Source organism: Chiloscyllium punctatum, chromosome 32 (genome assembly GCF_047496795.1).
Source record: "Chiloscyllium punctatum isolate Juve2018m chromosome 32, sChiPun1.3, whole genome shotgun sequence".
NCBI lineage: Eukaryota > Metazoa > Chordata > Chondrichthyes > Orectolobiformes > Hemiscylliidae > Chiloscyllium > Chiloscyllium punctatum.
Window position 1 is genome coordinate 38,232,921 of NC_092770.1, and position 27,501 is coordinate 38,260,421.

At 38.9% G+C, this 27,501-nt stretch overlaps 1 protein-coding gene across 1 annotated transcript in view; it reads right to left on the minus strand.

Moving 5' to 3' along the window:
* The window catches only part of LOC140458064 (coiled-coil domain-containing protein 91-like), a 190,071-nt gene that overhangs the window by 125,199 nt on the left and 37,371 nt on the right, over window positions 1-27,501 (minus strand). The window contains exon 7 of the mRNA XM_072552108.1: window positions 27,141-27,242. Within this exon, the coding sequence (XP_072408209.1) occupies window positions 27,141-27,242 (102 nt within the window). The remainder of the gene's footprint in view (window positions 1-27,140; window positions 27,243-27,501) is intronic.

The following is a 27,501-nucleotide window of genomic DNA, read 5'->3' on the forward strand; positions in this document are numbered from 1 at the left end:
CTGCAAAAACATTATTATATATTGTTGAAGTTTCAGTAATAGAGACTAAAAGGTATCACTACAGAATTCAGTATTCAATTATAGTTTGTCAACTTTTTATGCCAAATGTGTAAATAATGCCACTAGTTAGAAACCTATTCATTGTTCAAGTTTTCCGTTTAAAAGGTTTACATTTAACAACAAAAACAGCTTAAAACTACATAACAGATGCTTTCATTCTTTAAAAGTAGGCAGACAATACTCTGAAGCCATTAAATTCTAAAGACAAAAATTCAAACATTATAATTCTAGGATTTAGAAAATCTTTCAACTACCTACACATCTCAATATGAAACAAGACATGACAACGAACTTTGATTTATATCATCTTGTAAAAGTGAACAAACAGCAATTAACAGCAGAAATGACAGTTGAGGAACAACCACAACAGGGAAAATATTTCAAAGACCCACCACAAAGAGGAATCCCAATAAGGAAGATCAGTTTATCCTCTTCCTAAAATCAATCATTGTTCATTAAATAAGTTCAGGATAGTAAAAAAGTTGAAAGAAAAAATATTCAATGTGGCAAAGATTAGTGAGAAACCAAAGGATTGGGAAAATTTTAAAAGATTGTAAAGTATGACCAAAAATGAAGAGGAAGAAAATAGACAGAGTAAACATGAAGTAACATAAAAATCAGACAGCAAGAGCTAATTTATGTACATAAGGTAGAAAGAGACCAAAGTTAATATAGGGTCCTTACAAGCTGAGGAAGTAATAATGGGGGACCAGGAAAAGGCAGAGGCGTTAAGTAGATTGTACCAGCCTTTATAAGAGAGGACATCAATAACATTTCAAAAATTCTAAATCAACTGGCAAAAGGTGGCAAGAAAATAAATAAGGTAGCTATCACAAGAAACAATGTACTAGCAAAATTTATGGGGCTAAAGACCAGTCAGTCAGTCAGTTGGACCTAATGGATTGTATTCTAGGGTAGTAAAGGAAGTAGCTAGAGAGACAGTGGATACACTGGTAGCAATCTTCCAAGAATTCTTAAATTTGGGAAAAATCCCAAAGGATTGGAGAACTGCAATGTAACATCATAATCAAAAAGAAAAGGAGACAAAAGAAAACAGATAATTACAAATCAGTTAAGCTCAACATCTGCATTTGAAAAAATATCTATTATAAAGGAATAATTAGCAGAGTTTGTAGAAATAGACAAAAAAAAATTCAAGAAATTTATTAGAACTTATTGAGTAGGTAACAAGCAGGAAAAATAAAAGGGAACCAATATATGTAAAACATTTGGACTTCAAAATGGCATTTGATAAGATTTTCCACATAAGGTGGCTTCATAATATAAGAGCCCCTGGTGTTGGAGTGATATAGTAGCACACATAGAAGACTGGCTAACTAATAGAAGACAGAGTGGAGATAAAGGGGGGAATCTTCAGAGTGAGAACTTGCAACTACTAGTCTCGGCCATAATTATTTACAATATGTATTAATACCTAGGATGAGGGAAGTAAATGCACTATGAAGTTTTAGATGACAAAAATAGGGAGGAATACAAGGAGTGAGAATGACAGTGTACAGAAGGATATAGATAGGTTAATTGATTGGACATAACTTAGCAGATGGATAAATCAGAAGTTATGCACTTTCTCAGGAAGAAAGAAAAGCTGATTATTATTGAATTGGAGAAAAACTATTGAAAGTTGCTGCATAGTAGGATTTAGCAGCAATTGTGCATGAATCACAAGAAATTAGCATGGAATGTTGACGTTTAATTCAAAGAGAATGTAGAGTATAAAAATAAGGAGGCCTTGCTAAATTATACAAGGGATTAATCAGATCACACCTAGAATGTTATGAAAAGTTTTGGTCAACTTGTCTAAGATATATTGGCACAGGAGGCAGTCCTGGGAAAGCTCACGAGGTTGAACCTGAATATGGATGAATTTTCTTATGAGAAGAAGTTGAATACATTGGGCCTGTATACAGTGAAATTTAACAGAATGAGAGATTACCTTATTGAAACATTATTGAAAGGATATATGAGGGAAAAAGCAGGAAGGTGGAGTTGAAGATTATCAGATCAGCCGTGATCTCACTGAATGGCAGGGCAGAGTGAATGGACCAAATGGCCTACTTCTATGACTAATGACAAAGCTTTCATTCTCTCAGAAGTATCCATAGCTTTGCTCTGTTGTACATGCAATTGCTATTTCTCATATGTATAGATATATTGCTTCATCCTGATTAGACTTTACCAAACACACAAGACTGAATGAAATCCTTGTATTCATGTTTGAAGTGTTTGCATGATCACCTGACTGAGACTGAAGCAGATTGTACATTTTGGAAAGAAACTTTCATTTTATTTCCACCCTTAGTATGCTACATAGAAATGTGCTACATAGAAATGCCATCACTATTTTTAGATGGCAATTTCATTAATGTGATTTTATCATATTTTCACAAGAGCCAAACAGCTGTGTAACATTATGCCAAATAGAAACACATTTATGCATTGGTTTTGTCATCATCATCAATAATTGTCCAAAACATTCTGGTAAGATAGCGATGAGGTTAATGGTGCTCATTATTATTTTATGTGCAAATGCCACAGCAACTTCAGGCAAATATAAGCAAACAAAATTAAAACAAACAAAAATCAGAAGTTTGTACTAAATACGCATGGCTATATTTTAGCCCTGTAAAAACTGTCTTTCATGATCATATTCTCCATTTAAACGCACTGAGCATTGTGATCTCCAGTAGTTGTATGATAGATGCAAAGTACAAATGTCACAAAAAGATGCCATTTCAAATCTAGGTATCCTTTGAAAAGATTCATTGCTTCCAATCAACCTCACTGATATAGTAAACCAGTTATTATCAGCATGGTGTGTCATTTCATTTCTGTAATCATGACTGAGGTTAGTGTAATTGTAGTGAGTCTGGACAAGTATTCCAGAAGGTGAAAGTGAGGACCGCAGACGCGGGAGATCAGAGTCAAGATTAGAGTGGTGCTGGTAAAGCACAGCTAGTCAGGCAGCATCCGAGCAGCAGAAAAATTGACATTTCAGGCAAAAGTCCTTCATCAGGAATTCATCAGTATTCCAAAATCCCCGGCTAATGTTCTGGAGGACTTGGCGAAGTCATAATGCCTCTACCACTGAGCCAAAAGGTCGAAGTCCATGCCCTACCAGCCACATGTGTCCAAAAAGGTTAATTCTTAAAAACAAAACATGGAGTCTGATTTCTTAAAGTTTTAATTGTTTGAACCTTTTAAAAAAAGTAAATAAAGTTTATCATTTTCTCTCAATTCAATCTTGCTCTACTTGTCTGTATATTATGTCACAACACATTGTGGTAGCACATTGGGAATAGTCAGACTTGATGATCAGAGTTGTCATAAACATTAAAGATTTTAAAAGATACAAAACTCTCCTATATACCAGATTTTCAGAACCAGGTTGAGAGGAAGCACAGACCAAGTTTCTGTACTTAGCATGAATTTGACTTATTAGAAGTAATTTGACACTAGCTACAGATAAACAATTATAAATTATCAACATGTAACGCTACTAATTACACACCAACACATCTGCAGACCAGGAAAAGAAAGAAATATGGATTGAGGGAAGAATTGGGAAGGTAGTTCAGTTGTCTTTATTCATAATTTCTGGTGAGTCGGTTCTTGCTGACCTGAAAGGTTCTTCCTGCCTTTTCTTTTTCCAAGTGCTTCCACTGGCTTGCAAGAGGAATTAGGTAGCTGGTTCATTCTGTAAAATGTCTCTGATTTGTCAGTTAAAAGTAATTGCTAAAGGAACGATCAACTGGTTTGCTTTAGCTTTAAAATGAGTTTTGACAGAGAGCGGAGAGACTGTTCTGAACTGGTGGACATTAAATCCCTTCTCGATCTTATTTCCAATACCAAGATGTTTAGTTACATCTGACAACCAATTGCTTGTTGGCAAGCAAAAGGCCCTTGTCATTAATAACAAATCACTAATCCATAGAATGATTTCTTATTGACAACTAGAGTCTCATTAGAATTCCTGGACTCCTGTTTATCAGCAACTAGCGGTGGCAATCACTTGCTAACATGTATGATTTGTCCACCTAAGAAATTCTACATCTCCAATCATGGGCTCTGGGGTCCTTGCACGGCTGATGAGCCTGACCTTAAAACCACATCGTCGACCACACATATGATAAGTGTTTCTGGAAAGTAGAATTGACCTTTCCCCTCACGATCACTGGCATTCCTTGCTTCAGCTCCTTTTCTGTACTCAGTTTTGCTGATGGGCATGTTCAAAGATGTTCATACACATCTAAGTCAGTTTCTTATGAACAACTGGTGTTCCATATGTTGACATCTATGTTCCATTTTTTGAGGGGAGCCTTCAGAGAGTTTTTGAAATGCTTCTTTTGTCCATCACTTTGTTCAAGTACCTTACCTAAGCTGCATGAAGATGATTTGCTTTGGCAGTCAGAACACATCTGAAATATGTATTCAGCCCAGTGGAGTCAGTTTCAGATTATCACAACCTCAGTGTTGCTTCAGGTCTGTCCTTCCACGTGATGCAGAGAATCCTTCCCAAACAATGTTGATGGTATTCCACAAGGGGCTTGAGGTGGCACCTATACATACTCCAAATTTTAGAGTCACATAGAAAAGTTGAAAGGCTGCCTTAAACACATTGATCTTGGTATCAGCTCAAATGTCACGGTCGAAGACTCACATCCTTAGGCATCCGAAGGCAGCACTCAGTTTGGATGTACTGTTGGCTCTCTGCATTGACGATTCGCCTTAGACGAAACATGGCTCTCCAGGTAGGAAAAATGTTTCACGCTTGGGAGAATTTGATTGATCCTAATGGAGGGATGGACCAGAACCTGCCCTGGGGCAGGTTGCTAAAGAATTCAAGTCTTCAAGAGATTGCGGCTAATCAAGGTCAAAAGTCCATAAGACATAGACTGAATGGCCTAATTTCTGCTCCTATCATGTCTGCTCTGCCATTCGATCATAGCTGATAAGCTTCTCAACTCGATCCTCCCGCTTTCTCTATGTAACCCTTAATACTCAAGAACCCATCTCTCTCCATCTTAAATATACTCAATGACCTGGCCTCCACAGCCTTCTGTGGCAATGAATTCCATAGATTCATCACTGTTTGGCTAAAGAAGTTTCTCCTTATCTCGGTTCTAAAAAGGTCTTCCCTTTACTCTAAGGCTACGCTCTCAGGTCCTGGTCTGTCCCGTCAATGTAAATATCTTCCCAACATCCACTGTCTGGGCCATTCAGTATTCTGTAAGTTTCAATTAGATCCCCCCTCATCCTTCTAAAATCCATTGAGAATAGACCCAGAATCCTCAAACATTCCTCATGTGTTAAGCTTTTCATTCCTGGGACCATTCTCATGAACCTCCTCTGAACACGCTCCAAGGCCAGTCCATCCTTTCTGAGATACTGAGAGGCCCAAACTGCACACAATATTCCAAATGTGGTCTGACCAGAACCTTAGAGCGCCTCAGAAGTACATCCTTGTTTTTACATTCAAGTCCTCTCAAAATAAATGACAACACTGCATTTGCCTTCCTAATCACTGACTCAACATGCAAGTTTACCTTGAGAGAATCCTGGACTACAACTCCTAAGTCTCTACACACTTCAGACTTCTGAATTTTCTCCCCATTTAGAAAATAGTGCATGCTTCTATTCTCCCTGGTAAAAACAATGACTGCAGATGCTGGAAACCAGATTCTGGATTAGTGGTGCTGGAAGAGCACAGCAGTTCAGGCAGCATCCAAGTAGCTTCGAAATCAACGTTTCGGGCAAAAGCCCTTCATCTTACCAAGGTGCATGCATGACCTCACACCAACCACATTGTGCTCTGTCATTTCTTTGCCCACTTTCCTAACCTATCACAATCCTTCTACATCCTCCCCGCCTTCTTAATACTATCTGTCCCTTTACCTATCTTTGTATCATCTGCAAACTTTGCCCTCAGTTCCTTTATCTAGATCATTAATGTATAAAGTGGAAAACGGTGTTCCCAACACTGACTCTAGCTGAACGCCATTTGTCACCGAATACCATCCTGAGAAAGACCCTTTTATCTCCACTCTTTGCTTTCTGTCAGACACCCAATCTTCTACCCATGCTTGCACTTTACCTCTAACACCATGGGCCCTTATTTTACTCAGCAGCCTCCCATGTACCACCTTATCAAAAGGCCTTCTTGAAGTCCAGGTAAATAACATTGATTGCCTCTCCTTGGTCTAACCTGCTTGTTACTTCTTCAAAGAATTCTAGTAGATTTGTCAAGCATGACCTCCCCTTGATGAAACCATGTTGACTTTGCTCTATTTTTTCATACACTTTCAAGTATTCAGAAATCTCATCCTTTACAGTGGACTAAAATCTTACCCACGACTGAGGTTAGGCTAATAGGCCTGTAATCTTCTGTCTTTTGCCTTACTCCCTTGTTAAGCAGGGGTGTCACGTTAGCAATTTTCCAGTCCTCTGTGACCCTTCCAACTCTAGTCATTTCTTAAAGATCACCACTAATGCCTCCACTGCCTCTTCGGCAATCTAAGTTAGAACTTGAGCTGTAGTCCACCTAGTCCAGGTGATTTATCCACCTTCAGCCAGCTTTTCTAGCCTTTCTCCTTGGTGATGGCCACCATACTCAGCTCATCCCTCTCATTCTCCTGAATGTTTGGGATATTATTCGTGCCTTCCACTGTAAAGACTGACGTGAAGTAATAATTCAGTTCCTGAGCCATTTCCTTGTTCCCCACTACTCTCTCTCCAGCATAATTTTACAGCAGTCCAATGTCCACTTTTGCCCTAGAAACTTTTACCAGTCTTCCTTTATATTACTGGTTAGCTTACCCTCATTTTAATCATCTCTCACTATTTCTTTTTTTTGCTGCCTTCTGTTGGTCTTTGTAAGCTTCCCAATCCTCTGGGTTCCCACTGCCCTTTGCCATACTATATGCTTTCTCTTTTGCTTTTCTGCTAGCCATGGCTGACTAGGAAAGCCAGGAATATCTCATCCTCCCTGTACCATGCTTGTTTCTCCTAGGGATGAATTTTTGCTGTGTCTCCTGAATTACTCCCAGAAAATCCTGCCATTGCTGTTCCAATGTCTTTCCTGCTAGGCTCCTCTCCCAGTCAATTCTGTCCAGCACTTCCCCTGTGTCTCTACAGTTGCCTTTTTTCAGCTGAAATACCGTTAGCTCTGATTCTATCTTCTCCCTCTCAAATTGCAGAGTAAATTCAACCATATTATGATCACTGCCTCCTAAGGATTTCTTCACATTAAAGCTCCCTTGTTAAGTCTGCCTCATTGCACAACACTAAATCCAGTATTGCCTGTCCCCTAGTGGACTCTACCACAAGCTGCTGCAATGAAGACAGAGTCTTCATTACTCTGCACAAAGGCTTGAAGATTCTGTTTCAAGACAGCGGAGATGATACTGTAATCTGCACACTGAAATTCCACGAGGTAGGTCGGTGCCATTTCTTACTTCAATTTCAACAATTGAGATAGAAAAGCTTTGTCCAATGAGCAATGTCTACTTCAATGGGAAGCCAGTTCTTGAAAAGGAGAAGTATTGTGGCAAAGGCAACAGAAAATGGTGGGGATGATTGACACCTGTCTTGACCTCAAAAGGATTATGTCATATTACCATTGTTGAGGACTATTGCCAACATCTTGTCATGGAGGAGGAGGAGGAGGATAGCAAGGAAATTCTCTGGACATCCAGCTTTTGACAGGAACTTTCATAGTATGTCCCCAGTGAATGAGTCTAAAGCCTTGGTCAAATTGAAGGTGGGTATGGAGAGCGATTGTTGTTCCTGATATTTCTCTTGTAGTTGCTGAGCAGTGAAAATTGTGTTCTTAGCACCCACAGCTTGATCGGCAGCCACACTGATCTTCAGGAAGGATGTGGTTGGAGAATAGAAAAATTCCTCGGTAGTTCCCACAGTCCATTCTGTCTCCCTTCTTGATGACGGAGGTGATTGTAGCATCCCTGAGATGCATGTTTTCGTTCAAACACGTTCTATGACTATATCATGGCAGGCATTCTTTGAAGTTGTTGCTTTATTGGAGGCTTTTGTTTTCTCAATCTCTCCTTTGAAGTGAATGGTGTTGGGTCTTTACATTGCCTTGGTGGCAGTGAAGATGTTCCAGGTGTCTTCTTTCTGGCAAGGAGTTCCAGCTCCTTAACTTTCTCAGTCCACTATTGGTTCTTGATTTCCTTCACTCTTCTTCATAATTCCATCTTTGCTGTTTGATGAGTTCTCCTCTTTGCCCTACTTTCTGTCAATGAAGTCTTAGATTATGTGGTCATTCTCATCAAACCAGTCTTGGTTTTCCTGGTCTTATAGCCAATGGTTTCTTCACAACATGATAATGATGACTGCCTTCAGCTCTTTCCACATTTCCTCCACTTCATTAAAATTAACTGAGATTTTGGTGAAGACATTGTTGAAAGTTTGCTCATCTGCTTGGCTCTTGAAGCGACTGAACCTTGAATTTTTTTTAAAAACTGTTTCTTTATTTTCAGCTGCTTCTGGTACCATATAATGGATATTGAGGACTGGATGAGCCAGAGGTCTGTCCAGTAGTAGTCTACGCTGGTCATTACCAAACCAATGAGAAACATTATTTTGGTCTTGAGAGTGAAGCAATTGATCATGCACCAGTGCTTCAATCGTGGATCGATCCATAAGTCTTGAACTTGTCTTTTGGGCAGAACGTTGAATTGATGATGACCAGATGACATTCAGTACATTTGGTAAGCAGAAGAATCCCGGAGTTGTAATTCCCAAGTCTTTCCTTTCCAATGGTTTCTTTCCAGAGTTGGGAGTCCTTTCCAACCCTGGCATTGAAGTCCACAAAGAAAATAATTTTAAATTCCTTCGGTTTTTTTTCTTCAGTACAATGCCTAGAGTGCAATAGGAACCTTCATTAGAATCATCTATAGTATCAAGAATTGGAGCATAGACACACACGACCATTGCTTGTGGGTTCTTGGTAGGTTATGGAGTGTTATGAGGTAAGTGCTGATGCCAACAGGGAGCTCAGAGAATCAGCTGAGGAGTTAATCCATTATAGCGAATCCAATTCCATGGATTCTGGGATGCTTTCAGGCAGTCATCACCAGAAGGAAGTGTAACCACCACCTTCAATAATGAACAGCCTAAGTTCACAGGCATCAAAGGCATTGTTCATTCTGGATAACTGTCTTTTTTCAAAAAAAACTTACCTTGGGCGTCGTGACCTCCATTTGTCAAGAGGTGAGAGCGAGAACCAGCAGGCTGCTGAGAAGGTGAGTGAAACAATTTTATTTGAATAGCAGCTGAACCAGAGACACTATATGTGTAGAGTCTCCCACCTGCCCTCCTCTTCTAACAAAAAAAGGGACTCTGCGGTGAGGTGATTAGATAAGGTTTTTCTATTACTTTTTTTTTAAAATTGTTTTATTGAGTGATTTGGTAAAATCTTTTTTTCATATACCTAAGCTAAGACAAAAGTTAAATTTAAGGTTAAAAATGGCAGGAGATTGCAGACCAGTGTTATGCTCCTCTTGCTCAATGTGGGAGCTCAGGGGTGCAGCTAATGTCCCTGGTTCCTTCACATGCAGGAAATGTGTCCAGCTGCAGCTCTTGTTAGACCACATGACAACTCTGGAGATGCAGATGGACTCACTTTGGTGCATACGCAATGCTGAGGGGGTCGTGGATAACATGTTTCGTGAATTAGTCACATCGCAGATTAGGATTGCTGAGGAAGAATGGGAATGGGTGACAAAAAGGCAGAGAAAGAGCAGGAAGGCAGTGGTGTCCCCTGCGGTCATCTCCCTCCAAAACAGATATATAGTTTTGGATACTGTTGGGGGAGATGGCTCATCAGGGGAAGACAGCAGTAGCAAGGTTCATGGCACCGTGACTGGCTTTGCTATTCAGAACAGCAGGATAAAGAGTGGAAGGGCTATAGTCATAGGAAGGGGAGTAGTTAGGCGGTTCTGTGGTTGAAAACGAGACTCCCAAAGGCACGTTGCCTCCCAGGTGCATGAGTCACGGATATCTCAGATCAGCTGCAGAACATTCGAGGGCGAAAGTAAACAACCATTTGTCGTGGTGCATACAGGCACAAACGATATAGATTTAAAAATGGGATGAGGTCCTACAAGCAGAATTTAGGGAGTTAGGAGCCAAGTTAAAAAGTAGGACCTCAGAGATAGTAATCTAAGGATTGCTCCCAGTATCACACGCTAGTCAGAGTAGGAATGAAAGAATAGGCAGGATGAATGTGTGGCTTGAGAGACGGTGCAGGAGGGACAATCCCCATCTGGGCCAGACTGGAACCAATGTCCTTGGAGGCCCAGATTAAACTAATGTGGCAGGTGGTTGGGAACCAAATGAGATTACAGGACAGTACAGAAGCAGTAACTAAAGCCTGTAAGGAACTAGATGATGAAGTCAGTGTGACAAAAGGAGAAGAGGACACAGGGAGCAGATGAATACAAAGTGGTCTGAGCTTCATTTGTTTTAATGCAAGTATAATAGGTAGAGCAGATGAATTTAGGGCTTGGATTAGTACCTGGGAGCATGGTGTTATTGCTATTACTGAGACTTGGCTGAGAGAAGGGCATAATTGGCAGCTAAACAACAGAGGATATCGATGCTTCAGGCAGGATACAGTGGGAGGTAAAAGGGGTGGAGGAGTTGCATTTCTGGTCAAAGAAAATATCACAGCAATGCTGAAGGAGGGTACTACGGAAGACTCAAGCAGTGAGGCAATATGGACAGAGCTCAGAAATAGAATGGGTGCATACAGATGTTGGCGCTGCAGTACAGGCCTCCCAACAGCAAACGTGAGATAGAGTTGCAAATATGTAAACAGATCACAAAAAGATGTAGGAGCAACAGTGTGGTGGTGATAGGAGAATTTAATTTTCCCAACATTTATTGGGATTCACTGCGTGTTAGAGGTCTAAAATGGAGCAGAATTTGTAAGGAGCACCCAGGAGAGTTTTATACAGCAGTATGTAAAATAGTCCAATTCAGGAAGGGGCCATACTGGACCTGGTGTTGGGAAATTGAGCCTGGCCAGGTGGCTGATATTTCAGTAGGGGATTACTTTGGGAATAGTGATCACAATTCCAAAAATTTTAGATTACTCATGGACAAAGACAAGAGTGGTCCTAAAGGAAGAGTGCTAAATTGGGGAAAGGCCAATTATACCAAAATTCAGCAGGAGCTGGAGAATGTACTTTGGGAGCTGCTGTTTGAAGGTAAACCCATATTTGATATATGGGAGGCTTTTAAAGAGAGGCTGATTAGAATTCAGGAGCGATACGTTCCCATGAAAATGAGGGATCGAAATGGCAAGGTTAAGGAACGATGGACGACAGGTGAAATTGAGAGACTAGCTAAGAGGAAAAAGGATGCATACAGAAGGTCCAGGCAACTGAAGATAGACAAAGCTTTGGAAGAATATGGGGAATGTAGGACTAAATCTGAAATGAGGAATTAAGAGGGCTAAAAAGGGTCATGAGATATCTTTAGCAAAGAGGATTAAGACCATAAGACCATAAGACATAGGAGCGGAAGTAAGGCCATTCGGCCCATCGAGTCCACTCCGCCATTCAATCATGGCTGATGGGCATTTCAACTCCACTTACCCGCATCCTCCCCGTAGCCCTTAATTCCTTGTGACATCAAGAATTTATCAATCTCTGCCTTGAAGACATTTAGCGTCCCGGCCTCCACTGTACTCCGCGGCAATGAATTCCACAGGCCCACCACTCTGTGGCTGAAGAAATATCTCCGCATTTCTGTTCTGAATTTACCCCCTCTAATTCTAAGGCTGTGTCCACGGGTCCTAGTCTCCTCACCTAATGGAAACAATTTCCTAGCGTCCACCCTCTCCAAGCCATGTATTATCTTGTAAGTTTCTATTAGATCTCCCGTTAATCTTTTAAACTCCAATGATACAATCCCAGGATCCTCAGCAGTTCCTCATATGTTAGACCTAACATTCCAGGGATCATCCGTATGAATCTCCCCTGGACACACTCCAGTGCCAGTATGTCCTTCCTGAGGTGTGGGGACCAAAACTGGACACAGTACTCCAAATGGGGCCTAACCAGAGCTTTATAAAGTCTCAGTAGCACCACAGCGCTTTTATATTCCAACCCTCTTGAGATAAATGACAACATTGCATTTGCTTTCTTAATCACGGACTCAACCTGCATGTTTACCTTTAGAGAATCCTCGACTAGCACTCCCAGATACTTTGGCTTTATGAATTTTATCACCGTTTACAAAGTAGTCCATGCTTGTATTCTTTTTTCCAAAGTGCAAGACCTCGCATTTGCTCACATTGCATTCCATCAGCCATTTCCCGGACCACTCTTCCAAACTGTCTAGATCCTTCTGCAGCCTCCCCACTTCCTCAGTACTACCTGCCTGTCCACCTATCTTTGTATCATCGGCAAACTTCGCTAGAATGCCCCCAGTCCCTTCACCCAGATCATTAATATATAATGTGAACAGCTGAGGCCCCAACACTGAACCCTGCGGGACACCGCTTGTCACCAGCTGCCATCCTGAAAAAGAACCTTTTATCCCAACTCTCTGCCTTCTGTCAGACAGCCAATCCTCAATCCATGCCAGTAGCTCACCTCAAACACCATGGGCCCTCACCTTGCTCAGCAGCCTCCCGTGTGGCACCTTATCAAAGGCCTTTTTGAAGTCTAGGTAGACCACATCCACTGAGTTTCCCTGGTCTAATCTACTTGTCACCTCTTCAAAAGAATTCCAACAGGTTTGTCAGGCATGACCTCCCCTTACTAAATCCATATTGACTTGTTCTAATCCGACCCTGCTCTTCCAAGAATTTAGAAACCTCATCCTTAATGATGGATTCTAGAATTTTACCAACAACCGAGGTTAGGCTAATTGGCCGATAATTTTACATCTTTTGTCTTGATCCTTTCTTGAACAAGGGGGTTACAACAGCAATCATCCAGTCATTCGGGACTTTCCCTGACTCCAGTGACTTTTGAAAGATCTCAACCAACGCCTCCACTATTTCCTCAGCCACTTCCCTCAGAACTCTAGGATGTAGTCCATCAGGGCCAGGAGATTTATCAATTTTAAGACCTTTTATCTTTTCTAGCACTTTCTCTTTTGTAATGGCAGCCATACTCAACTCAGCCCCTGACTCCCTTTCATTGTTGGGATATTACTCATGTCTTCCACTGTGAAGACTGATGCAAAATACTTATTAAGTTCTCCTGCTATTTCCTTATCTTCCATCACTAGGCTTCTAGCATCAGTTTGAAGTGGCACAATGTCTACTTTAATGAAAACCCCAAAGCCTTTTTTTCATATATAAGTAGCAAGAGGGTAACTAGAGAAAGAGTTGGCCTACTCAAGGACAAAGGAGGAAAGATATGTGTGGAGTCAGAGAAAATGGGTGAGATTCTTAATGAGTACTTTGCATTGGTATTCACCTAGGAGAGGGAAATGATGGATGTTGAGGATCTTTGAGTATTCTTGGTCAAGTCGGCATAAGGAGGGAGGAAGTTTTGGGTATTCTAAAAAGGCATTAAGTTAGACAAGTCCCCATGTCCAGATGGGATCTATCCCAGTTTACTGAGGGAAGCGAGAGAGGAAATAGCTGGGGCTTTAACAGATATCTTTGTAGCATCCTTGAACACGGGTGAGGTCCTAGAGGACTGGAGAATTGCTAATGTTATCGCCTTATTTAAGGTTGGAAGGATACTCCAGGTAATTACAGACCAAATGAGCCTGACGTCAGTGGTAGGGAAGGTGCTGGAGAAGATACTGAGGGATAGGATCTAGCCCATTTTTTTCCAAATGGGGATATCAGTAATGGGCCGCATGGTTTTGTGCAGGCATTACAAACCTAATAGAATTTTTTGGAGGAGGTGACAAAGTTGATTGATGAGGAAAGGGATGTGGATGTCATATACATGGACCTTAAGGTTCCTATGGTAGGCTGATTGAGAAGTTGCATGGGGTCCAGGGTATTCTAGCTAGATGGATGGAGAACGGGTTGGGCAACAAGAGACAAAGAGTAGTAGTGGAAGGGAGCTTCTCAAAATGGAGACCTGTGAACAGTGGTGTTCCACTGTTTGCGATTTGGAGGAAGGTATCGGTTGCCTGATTAGCAAGTTTGCAGATGACACCAAGTTTGGTGGAGTAGCAGATAGTGAAGGGGACTGCAAGACAATACAACAAATTATCGATAGATTGGAGAGATGGGCAGAGAAATGGCAGATGGAGTTTAATCTGGGCAAATGCGAAGTGATGCATCTTGGAAGATACAATTCAAGAGTGAACTATACAGTAAATGAAAAATTCCTCGGGAAAGTTGACGTACAGAGAGAGATCTGGGAGTTCAGGTCCATTGTTCCCTGAAGGTGGCAATGCAGGTCAGTAAAGTGGTCAAAGCAGCATACGGCATGCTTTCCTTCATTGGAGGGGTATTGAGTACAAGAGTTGGCAGGTCATGTTAGTTATATAGGACTTTGGTATGGCTACATTTGGAATACTGCATACAGTTCTGGTTGCCACGTTAGCAAAAGGATATAGATGCTGTGGAGAGGGTGCAGAGGAGGTTCACCAGGATGCTGCCAGGTATGGAGGGTGCTAGCTATGAAGAAGGGGTGAATAGATTAGGATTATTTTCATTAAAAAGACAGAGGTTGAGGGACACCTGACTGGGGTCTACAAAATGATGAGAGGTACAGTCAGGGTGGATAGCAAGAAGCTTTTTCCCAGATTGTGGAACTCAATTTCTATGGGTCATGAGTTCAAAGTGAGAGGGGAAAGGTTTAGGGGAGATATGCATGGAAAGTTCTTTATGCAGTCAGTCAGTCAGTTATACGGGCCTGGAACACGTTGCCAGCGGAGGTGGTTGAGGTAGGAATGGTAGGGTCATTTAAGATGTGTCTAGAGAGATACATGAATGGGCAGGGAGCAAAGATCTTTAGAAAATAGGGAGCAGGTTTAGATAGACGATCTGGATCAGCGCAGGCTTGGAGGGCCGAAGGGTCTGATACTATGCTGTAATTTTCTTTGTTCGTTTTGTGTTTTATTATTCATGAAAGTTCATCATTCCACATTCCAGATAGCAGATTGATGGGCCCACAGGATGTGGTTTTCCAACCAGGTTGGTGATGGAACAGAGTATTTTGAGGGAGAGGGAAAGGGAGAGTGAGGGGGAGCGGGAGAGAGCATATCAGTGAGCCACCACCTCTAAAGGGTCTGTCCTATCAATAACATTGTCTCTAAATGCTGGGGATTTAAGAGTCAACCATATTCCTCTGGGTTTGGAGTCACAAAAAGGATAGTACATTTCCTCCATTAAAATATTTTAATGAGTTGGAAAGATAATTACAGCAATCAACAATGGTTTCACGTTCATGATTAACCTTGCCTTTAATCCTAAATTTTACTGAATTCAAATTTCACCATCTGCCTTGGTGAAACTCAGACCTATGTTCCATGTAGCTCTGGATTGCAAGTCCAATGATATTATCACTATGCCAACCCCATCCACCAGACTGTAATAGCAGCCTATTCCAGTAAGGAAATGTTTAAAAATCCCAAAGTCACAATTCAACATGGTGAGGGAAGGTAAGCGTGTAAGATGAGTGGGAGTGGCAATAGGGTGGTTTAGGGATTAAGGTGCCAGGTGCACAAGTAGGGTGCTAGTTGAATGAGCAAAGTGTCAGGTGAATGGGTACGGTGGCAGATGGATGGGTGGAGGATAGGGTGGTAGTTCGGGAAGAGTAGCAAATGGGTGGCAGGAGGCATGGTCGGTGAAGATCTAGGATACCACACGGGAAGGTTGACATGTGGGTTAGCAGATACAGATGGGACAGAGGTAACAACAGTCCAGTGTCAGAGAGCTCTCAGTGTGGTAGTTTAGGCAGAGAGGTGGTGGGTAGTCACTTAATAGTTCACCAGGAGTTAGAACAGGTTTTAATCCCCCTGATGTTTTCTGGCTAACCATAAAGCTAAGTAGATTTAAACCCACCAATAGTCTCCAACTCTAACTTATAGCTAGGACTTTCTCAGAATGTGCAGATGCCAAGTACTTGTCCTTTGTGAGTTTAAACTTCCCAAGCAACTATCTTGCATTCAGTGCACTTAAACCTCAGAGGTTCCAACATGCACAGATGTCACAATGGGCACCTTCAGGGTGAATCCAGTTTCCAACTATCAGGAGACCAGAAGGTATGGGCCATTATATAGCATTTGCTCATTTCTACTGGTGCCACACACATTACATTGCGTTGAAATTGGAACATGTAACAAAATTCATTCCGTACATGGACAGCAAACAGTAAGGGGAACATTGCTGAGCAGCTTCTATTCTCGCAAATTTTATCTTTTTACAGAAAAACATTTGAAGATGTATAATAATTTGTCTATCAGGACTTAAGCAAATGCTGGATTAACATAAAAGGATAAGATTGCAGAAAGCTCTCCCATTCATTTGCCACCATGAATGTTTTGTCCTCATATTCCAAAAGGCACTGCTCATATGACAAACACAGCAGCAAGACAAATATTTGAAATTCAATGCTGTTTCAGTAATTAGGCAATTTAATAATATAGAAGCAGCAATAGGAGATTCAGCCCTCGTACTTACTTCACCAAGCAACAAGATCATGGCTGCCTGAATATGGTTTTATCTCCAGTTTCCTACCTGTCCCATAATCTCCTGCATCAATCCAGTATCTGTCTAATTCAATATATATTCAATGAAAGCTCCCATTGCTGTCTGGGATACAGCATTCCAAAGATTAATAGCACTTTCAGAGAAAACGTGACTCATCATCTTCTGAAAATGGGAGACTCCTTATTTTGAAACTATATCGTCTTGTTCTAGATTTCTCCACAAGGGAAAACATCTTCTCATTACCTACCATGCCAAATCACCTCAATCATATTTTTCAACAGGAATACATCCATTCTTCTAAACACCAGTAGTATTGACCCAATCTGGTAAACCTTCCTTCAAAGCAGAACATTTTCATCCCAGGAATCAGATTAGTGACCTCTGAACTGCTTCCAGTTCAAGTACATACCTCCTTACATTTGAAAGCCAAAACTGAAGGCATTATTCTTACCTTTATTCTCACCAATTCTGGTGTACAGTTTTTGTAGCAAGATTTCTGATTTTGCCTTCTTCATTTCTTGCTCCACCCGCATGCAGACTTCTTGAAATTCATGAGAGAACACAGCGGTCCCGTTGTATTGCAGATTTCTATAGTCTCCCTCCATCCAAATAATATTCTGCTTTGTTATTTCTGTCAAAGTTGACAGCCTCACATTCTCCCATATATATTCCATTGCTAACCTTTTCCCACTCATTTAACCTAAACTATATCTCTGTATCCTCCACACAACTTGTTTGCCTATCTATCTTTGTATTAGGATCCCAGCTGAAGTTATTATGAACAAATCAGATCCTAAACTTAGATCTAGAGTACCAGATCATTTTGCTTTTGATTTTAACAAGGTAGCCTTTCACTGAAGCACAAATACGCAATGCTGCAGTCTTAATGCCAAAACAAAAATCACTCAAAAAGAAATCAAACTATTTGCATATAACACAAATTTGAAGCTTTCAAAACCCAAAGTAAACAATCTCATTAATTAGAAGAGCACAGCAAAGATAAATCCTTTCTCTATGGTTTAATTTAATTGTGCTTCATTCTCAATCTTGAGATTCTGATAACCTCTTCCTAGAGTCTTCTTACAACTATTTAGACTCTCAGCTTTAAATAAACCTTCGTTGTTTCCACCAAATATGTCCGATCCAGAATTTTCAAACTAGGTATGTTACACGGAGATAAACAATTGCTTACCAGCAACTCAGTCCAGCTTAAAACAAAAAAGCTCCCTTAAGGGAAAGAAAAGGGAAATATTGGCAGGGAGCCAGCTAAGTAAAATCAATCTAATAGTGATGCTATGACCTCTTGGATCTCAAACCCATACTGTGCCTTAAAATGAAAACTTTTCCACCCAGGAACGGATAGCCAGATTGAAACAAAAAACAAATTGGCATTTTAATAGATTTTAAGATTGTCAATTTTACTACGGTGCTTCACAGGACATTCAAAGTAAAAACCAAATCGAATAGACGAAGGTGGACTACCACTGCACACTAGAGTCTTCCTCTTCTGTGTAATTTACGTCAATTAACTGAGCAAGTATTTGAGGACAGAAGTAGATTTTTGAAGTTTATTTTAAATGTTCAATAAGATCGTTTGTGACTTATGATTCGCTACAATGCACTTTTTTTCTTTTAAACAAAATCTAGAGCAATTGGCACTGCAGCAGCATTTATTAATATTTAAGAATGCAATGCACAATTACCCAGGTGAAAGCCAAGATAAATAAATTGATAATTATACTCTGGGACCTAAGGTTGTTCAGACTGTTGAGATGGAAAGCTCAAAGAACAGATAATTAAATAGAGTTAATTCTGAAAAAAGAAAATAAGTATTTATAGTTCTTCAGATGAATGATCTAAAGAACAAGGGTTAGAAATTGGTATGTGCTCTATCCATTTTTAATAGCAATAATAGTAGTTGCTTGCCAGACTGTGAAACAAGAAGATGATAGGCCCAAAGGTTTTCTTCTCATTTAAAATATTACAACAAAAATAGTAATGATGCATATGAAGATGCAAGGTTTATTAAACTGATTTACCATTTGTCTCTGATTACCCAACTAATATAACATAACTTTTCCACTCAGGAACTGACAGCAGAATTGAAACAAAAACAAAGTGGCATTTTAATAGATTTTAAAATTTGACAATTTTTCCTAAGGTGCTTCACAGGACATCCAAAGTAAAACCAAATCAAATAGACAAAGGTAGACTACCACTGCATTACCAGAGTTTTCCTCCTCTGTGTAACTTATGGCAATTAACTGGAACAAGTATTTGAGGACAGAAGTAAATTTTAAGTTTATTTTAAATGTTCAATAAGATTATTTGTGATTTATGATTCGCTCCTTTTTTTTCTTTTAAACAAAATCTAGAGCAGTTGGCACTGCAGCAACATTTATTAATATTTAAGAATGCAATGTACAATTACCCAGGTGAAAATCAAGATAAAGAAATTGATAATTATGTGTTCTATCCATTTTTAATAACAACAATAGTAGTTGCTTGCCAGACTGTGAAAGATGAAGATGAGAGGCCAAAAGTTTTCTTCTCATTTAAGATATAACAACAAAAATAGTAATGATGCATATGAAGATGCAAGGTTTACTAAGCTGATTTAATAATAAATAATAACTAATATTCATCTTTCAATTAGATGGAAGTTAAAAATTTGAAATTTCAACCCCAAAGCATAAATAACATTTGAACTAGTCTTTGCTCATTGATTGATGTCAGATTTCAACCACAAACTCTAATAACTTGAATAGAACACAGGAACATAGGAATTGGAATATACCTTCTGCCCATTCAGCCTACTCCACCATTTAATAAGATCATGGCTGATTGAACACTTCACTGCCTTTTACTTATGAGCTTTAGTTTTGCTGGCAACCACCTGTGAGGAATATTATCAAAGCCTTCTGATAATCCAAATATACCACAAGCATCAACTCCCCTTTATCAATTTTGATATTAACATCCTCAAAAAGAGCCAACAGGCTTGTCAGATTCAACTTTCCATTTGTAAATCCATACTGATTACATCCAATCAGACCTTTATTCTCAATGTGTTCAATCATCATGTCCTTTATGATAGATTCTCGCACTTTCCCTATAACTGATACAAGACTATAATTCCTAGTTGTTTCTTTGCTCCTTTCCAAAATACTAAAGTGACAATTCTCAGCTTCCAATCTATAAAATCATTGCAGAATTGATAGAATTTTGGAAGTTGATTACCAATGCGTTGACTATAACCACTTCCTTCAACATTCTTAGGTGTAGATTGGATCCTGGGGACTTATGAACTTTCAGCCCTATGAATATCTCCAGTATAACCTTCTTACCAATACTAATTTCCTTCAACCCCTTGTTTCCCCCGGTCACTTTGATATCTAATGCTAAGATTTCCTGCAACTTCTTCAGTGAAAACAGACTCAAAGTAGTCATTTTGCATCTCTGCTATTTCTCTATTCCCCATTAAAAATTTTCCAACTCTGATTTTAGCCAACCACTTCCTTTTTACATAAATTTAGAAGCTTTTACAGCCTATGTTTTTGATGGATTAAGTTTTTATTCTATTCTTCCTTTTCTCATCCTCCTTTACAAACTGTCCAGTCTAAAGTAATTACTATTTCTGACCATTTTATTAGCCTTTTCTTTTAATTTTATATAATCCTAACTCCCCTCGACAGCTATGACTGATTGACCTTTTTTTGAGTTTTTGCACCTTGTAGGAAAGTATAGGTGTAGTAAGGCATGTAATAATTCTATAATGACTGTCCACTGCCTCTGCACATTCATACTATTTAATAAGTTTTACCAATCGAGCTCAGTCAACTTGTACCTCATGCTTTCATAAGCCCCCTTATTCAAATTTAATATTCTTGATCCAGATTGAAGTACCTTATTTTCAAACAATATACATTTTTGTGATATTGTGGTCAATCATCCCAGAAGTTATCTTACAAGAAGATAACTAATTAGCCTTTTTGCATTACATAATACTAGATCCAACAGTTTGCCCTCTAGTCGGCACTTCAAAATGTTGCTCTAGAAAACCATCCCTAAAACAATCCCAGAAGCTCATCATCCAGTTTACAGCTCAGTTTACCCAAACTATTAAAGATTGCAATAATCTCTTATCTTCTGATTTATATTCTGCCCCACACTACCATGACTACTCAGTGGCTAAAAATAATTCCATACAATGTCTACTGCTCCTTAACATGCGTAACTTGCACCTAAACAGATTCCATGTATTGTTCTTCTGATCGGAGACCCTCTTACTAATGTGAAGATCCATTATCTGTCCAACTCCAACTCCTTTCTCTTTGTGTCTATCTTTCCAAAATATCAAATATCCTAGTATATTCATTACCCTGTCCTGGACACCATGCAGCCATGTTTCTATAATGGCAATTTCACTACCATTTATCTTTACAGCATTACTTTTTAGAGGAGGACAATGACGAATTAGTGGAGGACAAAGATGAGAGAGCACCATTGTTTTGAGCATAAGCTCTTCATCAGGAAGAGATTATGCTCAAAATGTCGAGTCTCCTGCTCCTCAGATGCCGCCTGACCTGCTGTGCTTTTCCAGCACAACATTTTTTGACTGTAATCTCCAGTCCTCACTTTCTTCTTATTATGGATTACCATTATCTTGTTTCTCACTAGTTGATGGTTCCACTTATTCCAAACAATGCAAAAATAGAGAGATACTTTAAAGCATATGAAAAAACTCAAATACTACATATGTCCTAAAGATACAATACAAGCCTAAAGAATTCCATTGTCTGGACAGGAAGTGCAAAATAAAACATTCTTAAGGGTGGTTCTTCATCTCAGCTATCAGACCTTAATTGAATGAAAAACCAGTACATGTCCTGAAAATGTGATACAAGATATCACTATTTTTTAAAGAATCCATTGAGTAATGTCAAGAATTAATATCCATGCATGTCGGTCAATATTTTTGAACTTTTGTGCCAATTTCTACTTAAGTTCATAATATATTGTCTGCCTCAAACTGAATGATATTATAACATTTGCATCTCACCAATCTCCATGTCGTTCCATAAGTCAAGATGCAGCTAAATGACATGACTAAATCAGAAATAAAGAACAGAATGGCATGTTTAGAATAAGATATGAAAAGCAGTTTATCCTAAAACAAATCTCACCCACATCTTCAAAATTAAAAGATCAATTATTTGGGTGAACAGGTTTTTTTTCAATCCAGCCAACATCTGCTGCTCCTTTAACACAGTTATATTGTCCTTGGTTTTTTTTCCCCAAAAGGGGTTGCAAAAGGCAGTGGTTCGGATTTGACAGGGATAGGGACCTTGCTAATGGCTAACAGATACTGCCTAAGGCAACGATCAGGGAATAACATTTTAAGGTTTTTTTTAAAAAACACTTGTACAATGAAAGGGCTGTTGACGAGTTCTCCCACTTCAGAGCTTTTGTTGGTTTGGGTTTTAGCAAGCAGTCTGCTCAAAAGTTGCTGGTCAAAGAAAGCTGCTGGGAAAAATGGTTCACCGATTCAACAGATGTTTCTGGCTGACTCTCTCATTAACATCTCTCCTGTAAGAACCAGTGTTTGAACTTTCCCTTTTTCTCATGGGGATGTTGCAGGAAATTGGAATAGCTCCTTTGTTAATTTGCGGGATATTGTGTCAGTTGGGTTTTCAAATAGTTGTTATTCTAAATTCTGTTTTCTTTTGCTTGTGTTTCATTCAGTGATGTGTAAATAAATTGTTTTACTTGAAGCCATGTGCTTTGACCAGCTGTACCACTCCTGGAATATCCACCTTACATCTGCCTAAAACAAAACGTTAGGGTCTGGGCTACCTTCCTAGAATGTTTTGAGGGGGGTCTGGCCTGGTCCATAACACTGCAAAAAACATTTTTAATCATCTCAAACCAAAATTCAGCAACATAATTTTCCAGAGACTGGAATTTATACAATTGTCAGGGAAGTCTTATATTTCTCCCCATCCATTTTGTAAACTTCCATTTGCCATTGGAAACCACTCAGAAAAAAAAACAAGGCTTCAAGTGTAAAATGTGATAGTGGCATTAGCAAGCCTTGAATTTTTGTGAAATTTTAATTTGGAGAACAATATTAATAACATTTCTTCAGATTAACATATTTAATCTTAATTTGAAAGTCAATGAGCAATAGTTATATGACTAGGAAAGAATAGAAACTTTAAAGAGATAATGAATTTCAGCACCAAGGGAGCTGGGTACAGGAGAGTATTTGGAATGGATTGTATTCAGGGATCTTTTCTTGTATTGCACTATCATCCCTTTTGTTATTTAATTTCTGTGTTGCACCTTGTTATAGACATTCCCTTTTGTGCTTTCCCTCCTGTCCCTTTCTATGTACTTGCTTCATGTCTGAAATGCAGCATTTTCCAGCATGAAGGATTAAGAAAGGGGAGGGAATTTCATGATGGAATAATAAAAGTTGATTTCTTTTGGGACAATTTTGATGGTCCATAGGTGAATGACAGATTCACTGTAATATTGCAATCACACAGGTACACATTTTTAAGAAATCTAACACGCCGCTTCCACTATCTGCACCATGATAAAATACGTAATTTATCTATATATCAAATTTCTTTTAAATGTTCAAGCTTTTAAAATCAACTATTGATTAAATAATCAATCAGTTTCATGAAATTAAACAAAATTTCATGCATTCCAAACATCATTTCATGCAAAGTTTTGCATAATCGGCCCCCAAATAGTAATTTCATCTGAAAACAAATGTGCAAGGATTTGGAATATTCTTATCCAGCAGCAACAATAATGTGCATTTTATTAATGCCTTTAATGTAATAAAACATTTAAAGGTGTTTCAAAGGATAGTTTAAAGAAATACATGGCACTAAGCCACCTAAAAAGAGCTATTTAGATAGATGGCCAAAAGCTTGGACAAAGAGGGAGGATTTAAAGAGAAAGGTGGAAATATAAAAATATTGAGAGGGGGAATTTTGGAGCTGATGGCCTTGGTAGTTGAATGCATGGCCAGCAAATTGGAGTAATTAAGATTAAGATGTTTATGAGGCTAGATCTCAAAAGTGCAAATATCTCAGTGCTGGGGGGATAGAGGAGATTAGAGACAGCCATTTTAAGAGCTTTTGAAATGATGTGCAAACAAGAATGAGAATTCTAAAATCTGGGTATCACTGAAATAGGAGCCAATTTACATTGACAAGCAGAGAAGGAATGGGCAAATGTGACTCCGTGCAAACAAAGACAAGAACAGCATAATGTTACAATAACACACAAGTCTATGTAGAAACGAATGAGGTAGACAGCCAAAAGTGTAGTGGAATAGTTACTTTAGAGGTAATAAAGCAATAGATCTGGGTTTCAGCAAATGACCTGAGACAGGGTCAGTACCAGGCAAAGTTAGGTAAATGGAAATAGACAGCCTAAGTGATGGTGCATATTTGGCTAGAGACTCATCTCAGCATGAAACATGACACCAAGGTTGCAAACAACCTGGTTTATCCTCAAACAGCTGCCAGGGAGAAAGATGAAGTCAGTGCATTGGGCCGAAAGACAATTACTTTAGTCTTCCAAATAGTTATGAAGTAATAGTGTAATTATCAATTAGCAGACTAGCCAGATTGCGGCCATTGATATTAGTACATTCCCAATTGAGCAAGTTACTTCTTTTAAGGGAGACCTTTCTGTTTGATGCTGCAATGTCATGCTCAAAGTTCTAATGTTGCCAATTTACTTGAAAATCTAGTAATTGAAGAAAATTGCAAATATTTCAGGCAGGAAGTTTCTGTGTTTTCGATGAAGTTTTCATTTTTCACTGAAATGGGAACAAATCTGCAAAACCTGGCCCTCTGATTGAAGGGGAAGTTTGGTATGTATGAGGGAGAAAGGAATATTAATGGGGTTAGATCAAGTAAACAGAATAGTGAAGGATCTCCAGTGGTCTGACAGCATCTGTGGAGAAAAAAAAAATCATATTTCAAGTCCAGAATGCCTCTGCTTTAGAACTTAGAAGATGGGTGGAGCTTTATGTGGAGCTTCAATAATTGGTGTGGACTTGTAGGGCTGACTGGCCTGTTTCTACCTAATAAAGTTTGCCTTATAATTGTTAAGCATGGTTTGTAAAAGCTCAGAATCATAACTTTTTAATGAATATCTATGGAATTGATTGACATTGCTACTACCATGGGAAATGGTGATGTCATTATAATGTCACCCGACTAGTCACCCGGAGGGCCATGCTAACAACCTGGGTACTTGGCAGCTAGTAGAATTTGAATTAAATGTATAAATCATGAAAATAAAACTAACCTCAATAATGGCAACCAAAAAAAAATCATAGATTTGTTACGAAAACTCACGTCATTCACTACTATCCTTTAAGGAAGGAAATCTGTTATTCTTTCCAGCTTTTGCTTCCATGGGACTCCAGACCTACAATTTGGGGATTCCTAACTGGCCTATGAGACTTAGGAATCGACAACAGATTCTGACCTTGCCAGTGATACATTCATCTATGAAATAAAGTAAAGGAGTAACAGCTAAATTTGCATTCCAGGATCATCCGTGAGAAACATATCTGAAATGCACTCTAAGCATCCTTTCAATCTGTAAATTCTAACATAAATATTTAAAGGTGTAGTATTTCAAATACCACAGTTTCTTGCCTAACTTTTTTTTTCCTCAAACAGCAGTACTTGACTCTAAGAGCTTAGATGCTGATTCATGGAACATGTGACTTTTTAAAAAGCATATCAGTTTTGATTCGACTAAGAATTTAGGGTATTTTGAGGAGGGTCTTGGATTCAAGCCATAATTTTTGGTTCAAGATTGGCAAATGCTGTGGAAGCATATTTATATAACCATTTATCCTACTTGTTGGAGCTGCCACTGAAGTTAAAGTGGATAAACAGGAGAATTCATACTGATATTACTTGTTAAAAGAAGTTAAAAATCACAACACCAGTTTATAGTCCAACAGGTTTAACTGGATGCACACTAGCTTTTGGAGCGACGCTCCTTCATCAGGTGTCTCCACTACCACCTGATGAAGGAGCAGCGCTCCGAAAGCTAGCGTGCTTCCAATTAAACCTGTTGGACTATAACCTGGTGTTGTGTGATTTTTAACTTTGTACACCCCAGTCCAACACCAGCATCTCCAAGTCATTGTTAAAAGAAATATTTTAACTAAAGTAATAAAGTCCATCAACTACCAACTGGTCAAGTTTGTTAGGAAAGGAGCTCTTTCTAAACAGAAGCGAAAAGCAATGGTTTATCACCTCAAATCTTCTGTTGTTTAATGATTCCATGAAAAGACAAAGGAAAGCGATTACAGAAGACAAGTCCAGTTGAAAAGCTAACAGGAACACATGCACAATAGGCAGACAGACCTCTGTGCCAAATTTTCTATCATTCAATGTTTTATTGTACTAGTTTGCTTAAAGCCTGAGTAGTAAGTGTTGGCTATTATATTCTAGAAAATTTGCTTAAAAACCTTCCTCTACTAAATCAAGGTAATCATTTGTATACTTTGCAATGTTGCAGTAATTTACTGATGTACTATTGAGATCTTCCAATCCCTTCTCAATATTTTGCCACAATTGCAATGAATTTAATCAATAAATCATTGTTTATGTAAAATGTTTTAACATTATTCCTAGTTACATTTTCATATTTATTTAAAATCAATCATAGGCTGAGGCATCTGCTTATTTTTCGTATACGTATGTGCAATGGTCTTCACCATCATAGTTTAGGACTTTAACTGCTGTACAAATTTTCAAAGACAAGATTAACAGATTTTCTGTTTTCAGCTGGCAAATTATTCAGTCAATAGAAACAATAATGATAACAAGTAAGCCATTTAGCATTATTCTTGAATGCATGGATCGCAGGTACAAGGAAACAACACAATCTTTGAAATTGAGAAGTGCAGCAGCACACAAAATAATGTACAATTGTCAAAAAAAAAAAATCGCTAGGCCAATCTTCTTGGATTCTTCAGTACTGGACAATCATTGCTTTTGATTGGTATTCTTAGTTACCAGCTGGTCAATGTTTTGACAACTTAATGATGCCAACTCCTGAGATTTAGTTTATGATCACATTCAGTTTCTCCCACCACCACTGAAAAAATCTTCCTGTCAACTCCATTGAAAGTGGCTGGAATCTCATGGAGACGGGACTTCACAAGAACAAAAATACAATCTGCAACTGTGCCATTAAGCTGCCTCAGTTGCATATTTTTAACCCTAACAGCACTGTGACTTCTATCATTTTAATTTCAAAATCAACTTTTTTGCACCAAAGAGGTACAGTACTTAGCAGCATTTCTATATGATCACATTGAGGTATTCATACATTTATTCATTACCTGAATCTGATTGTAGCAGTCTTCATATGAAATTTGCTCTGTTTCTTTTTCTAGCAGATGTTCCTCTAACTTTGAATACGTCTCAAACATTTCCTGCAATTCATTAAAGTAGCTTTAGAAGAATTCCACAATCAAGAACATACAATACAGTTTGCCACATAAACAGGACACAAAATCAACTCGTAAAAAGTAGCTAACCTACATTATTTATCATCTTAAAATCACATAAGATCAAGTCAGTGACAAAATGAGCTAGACTCATACCTTTTCTGTCTTCTTTCCTTTATTATGGTATTTTTGGTGATAAATCCAGGTTAACATAATGAAATAGCCTAGTATGAGTGCTGGAGATGCCATTCTG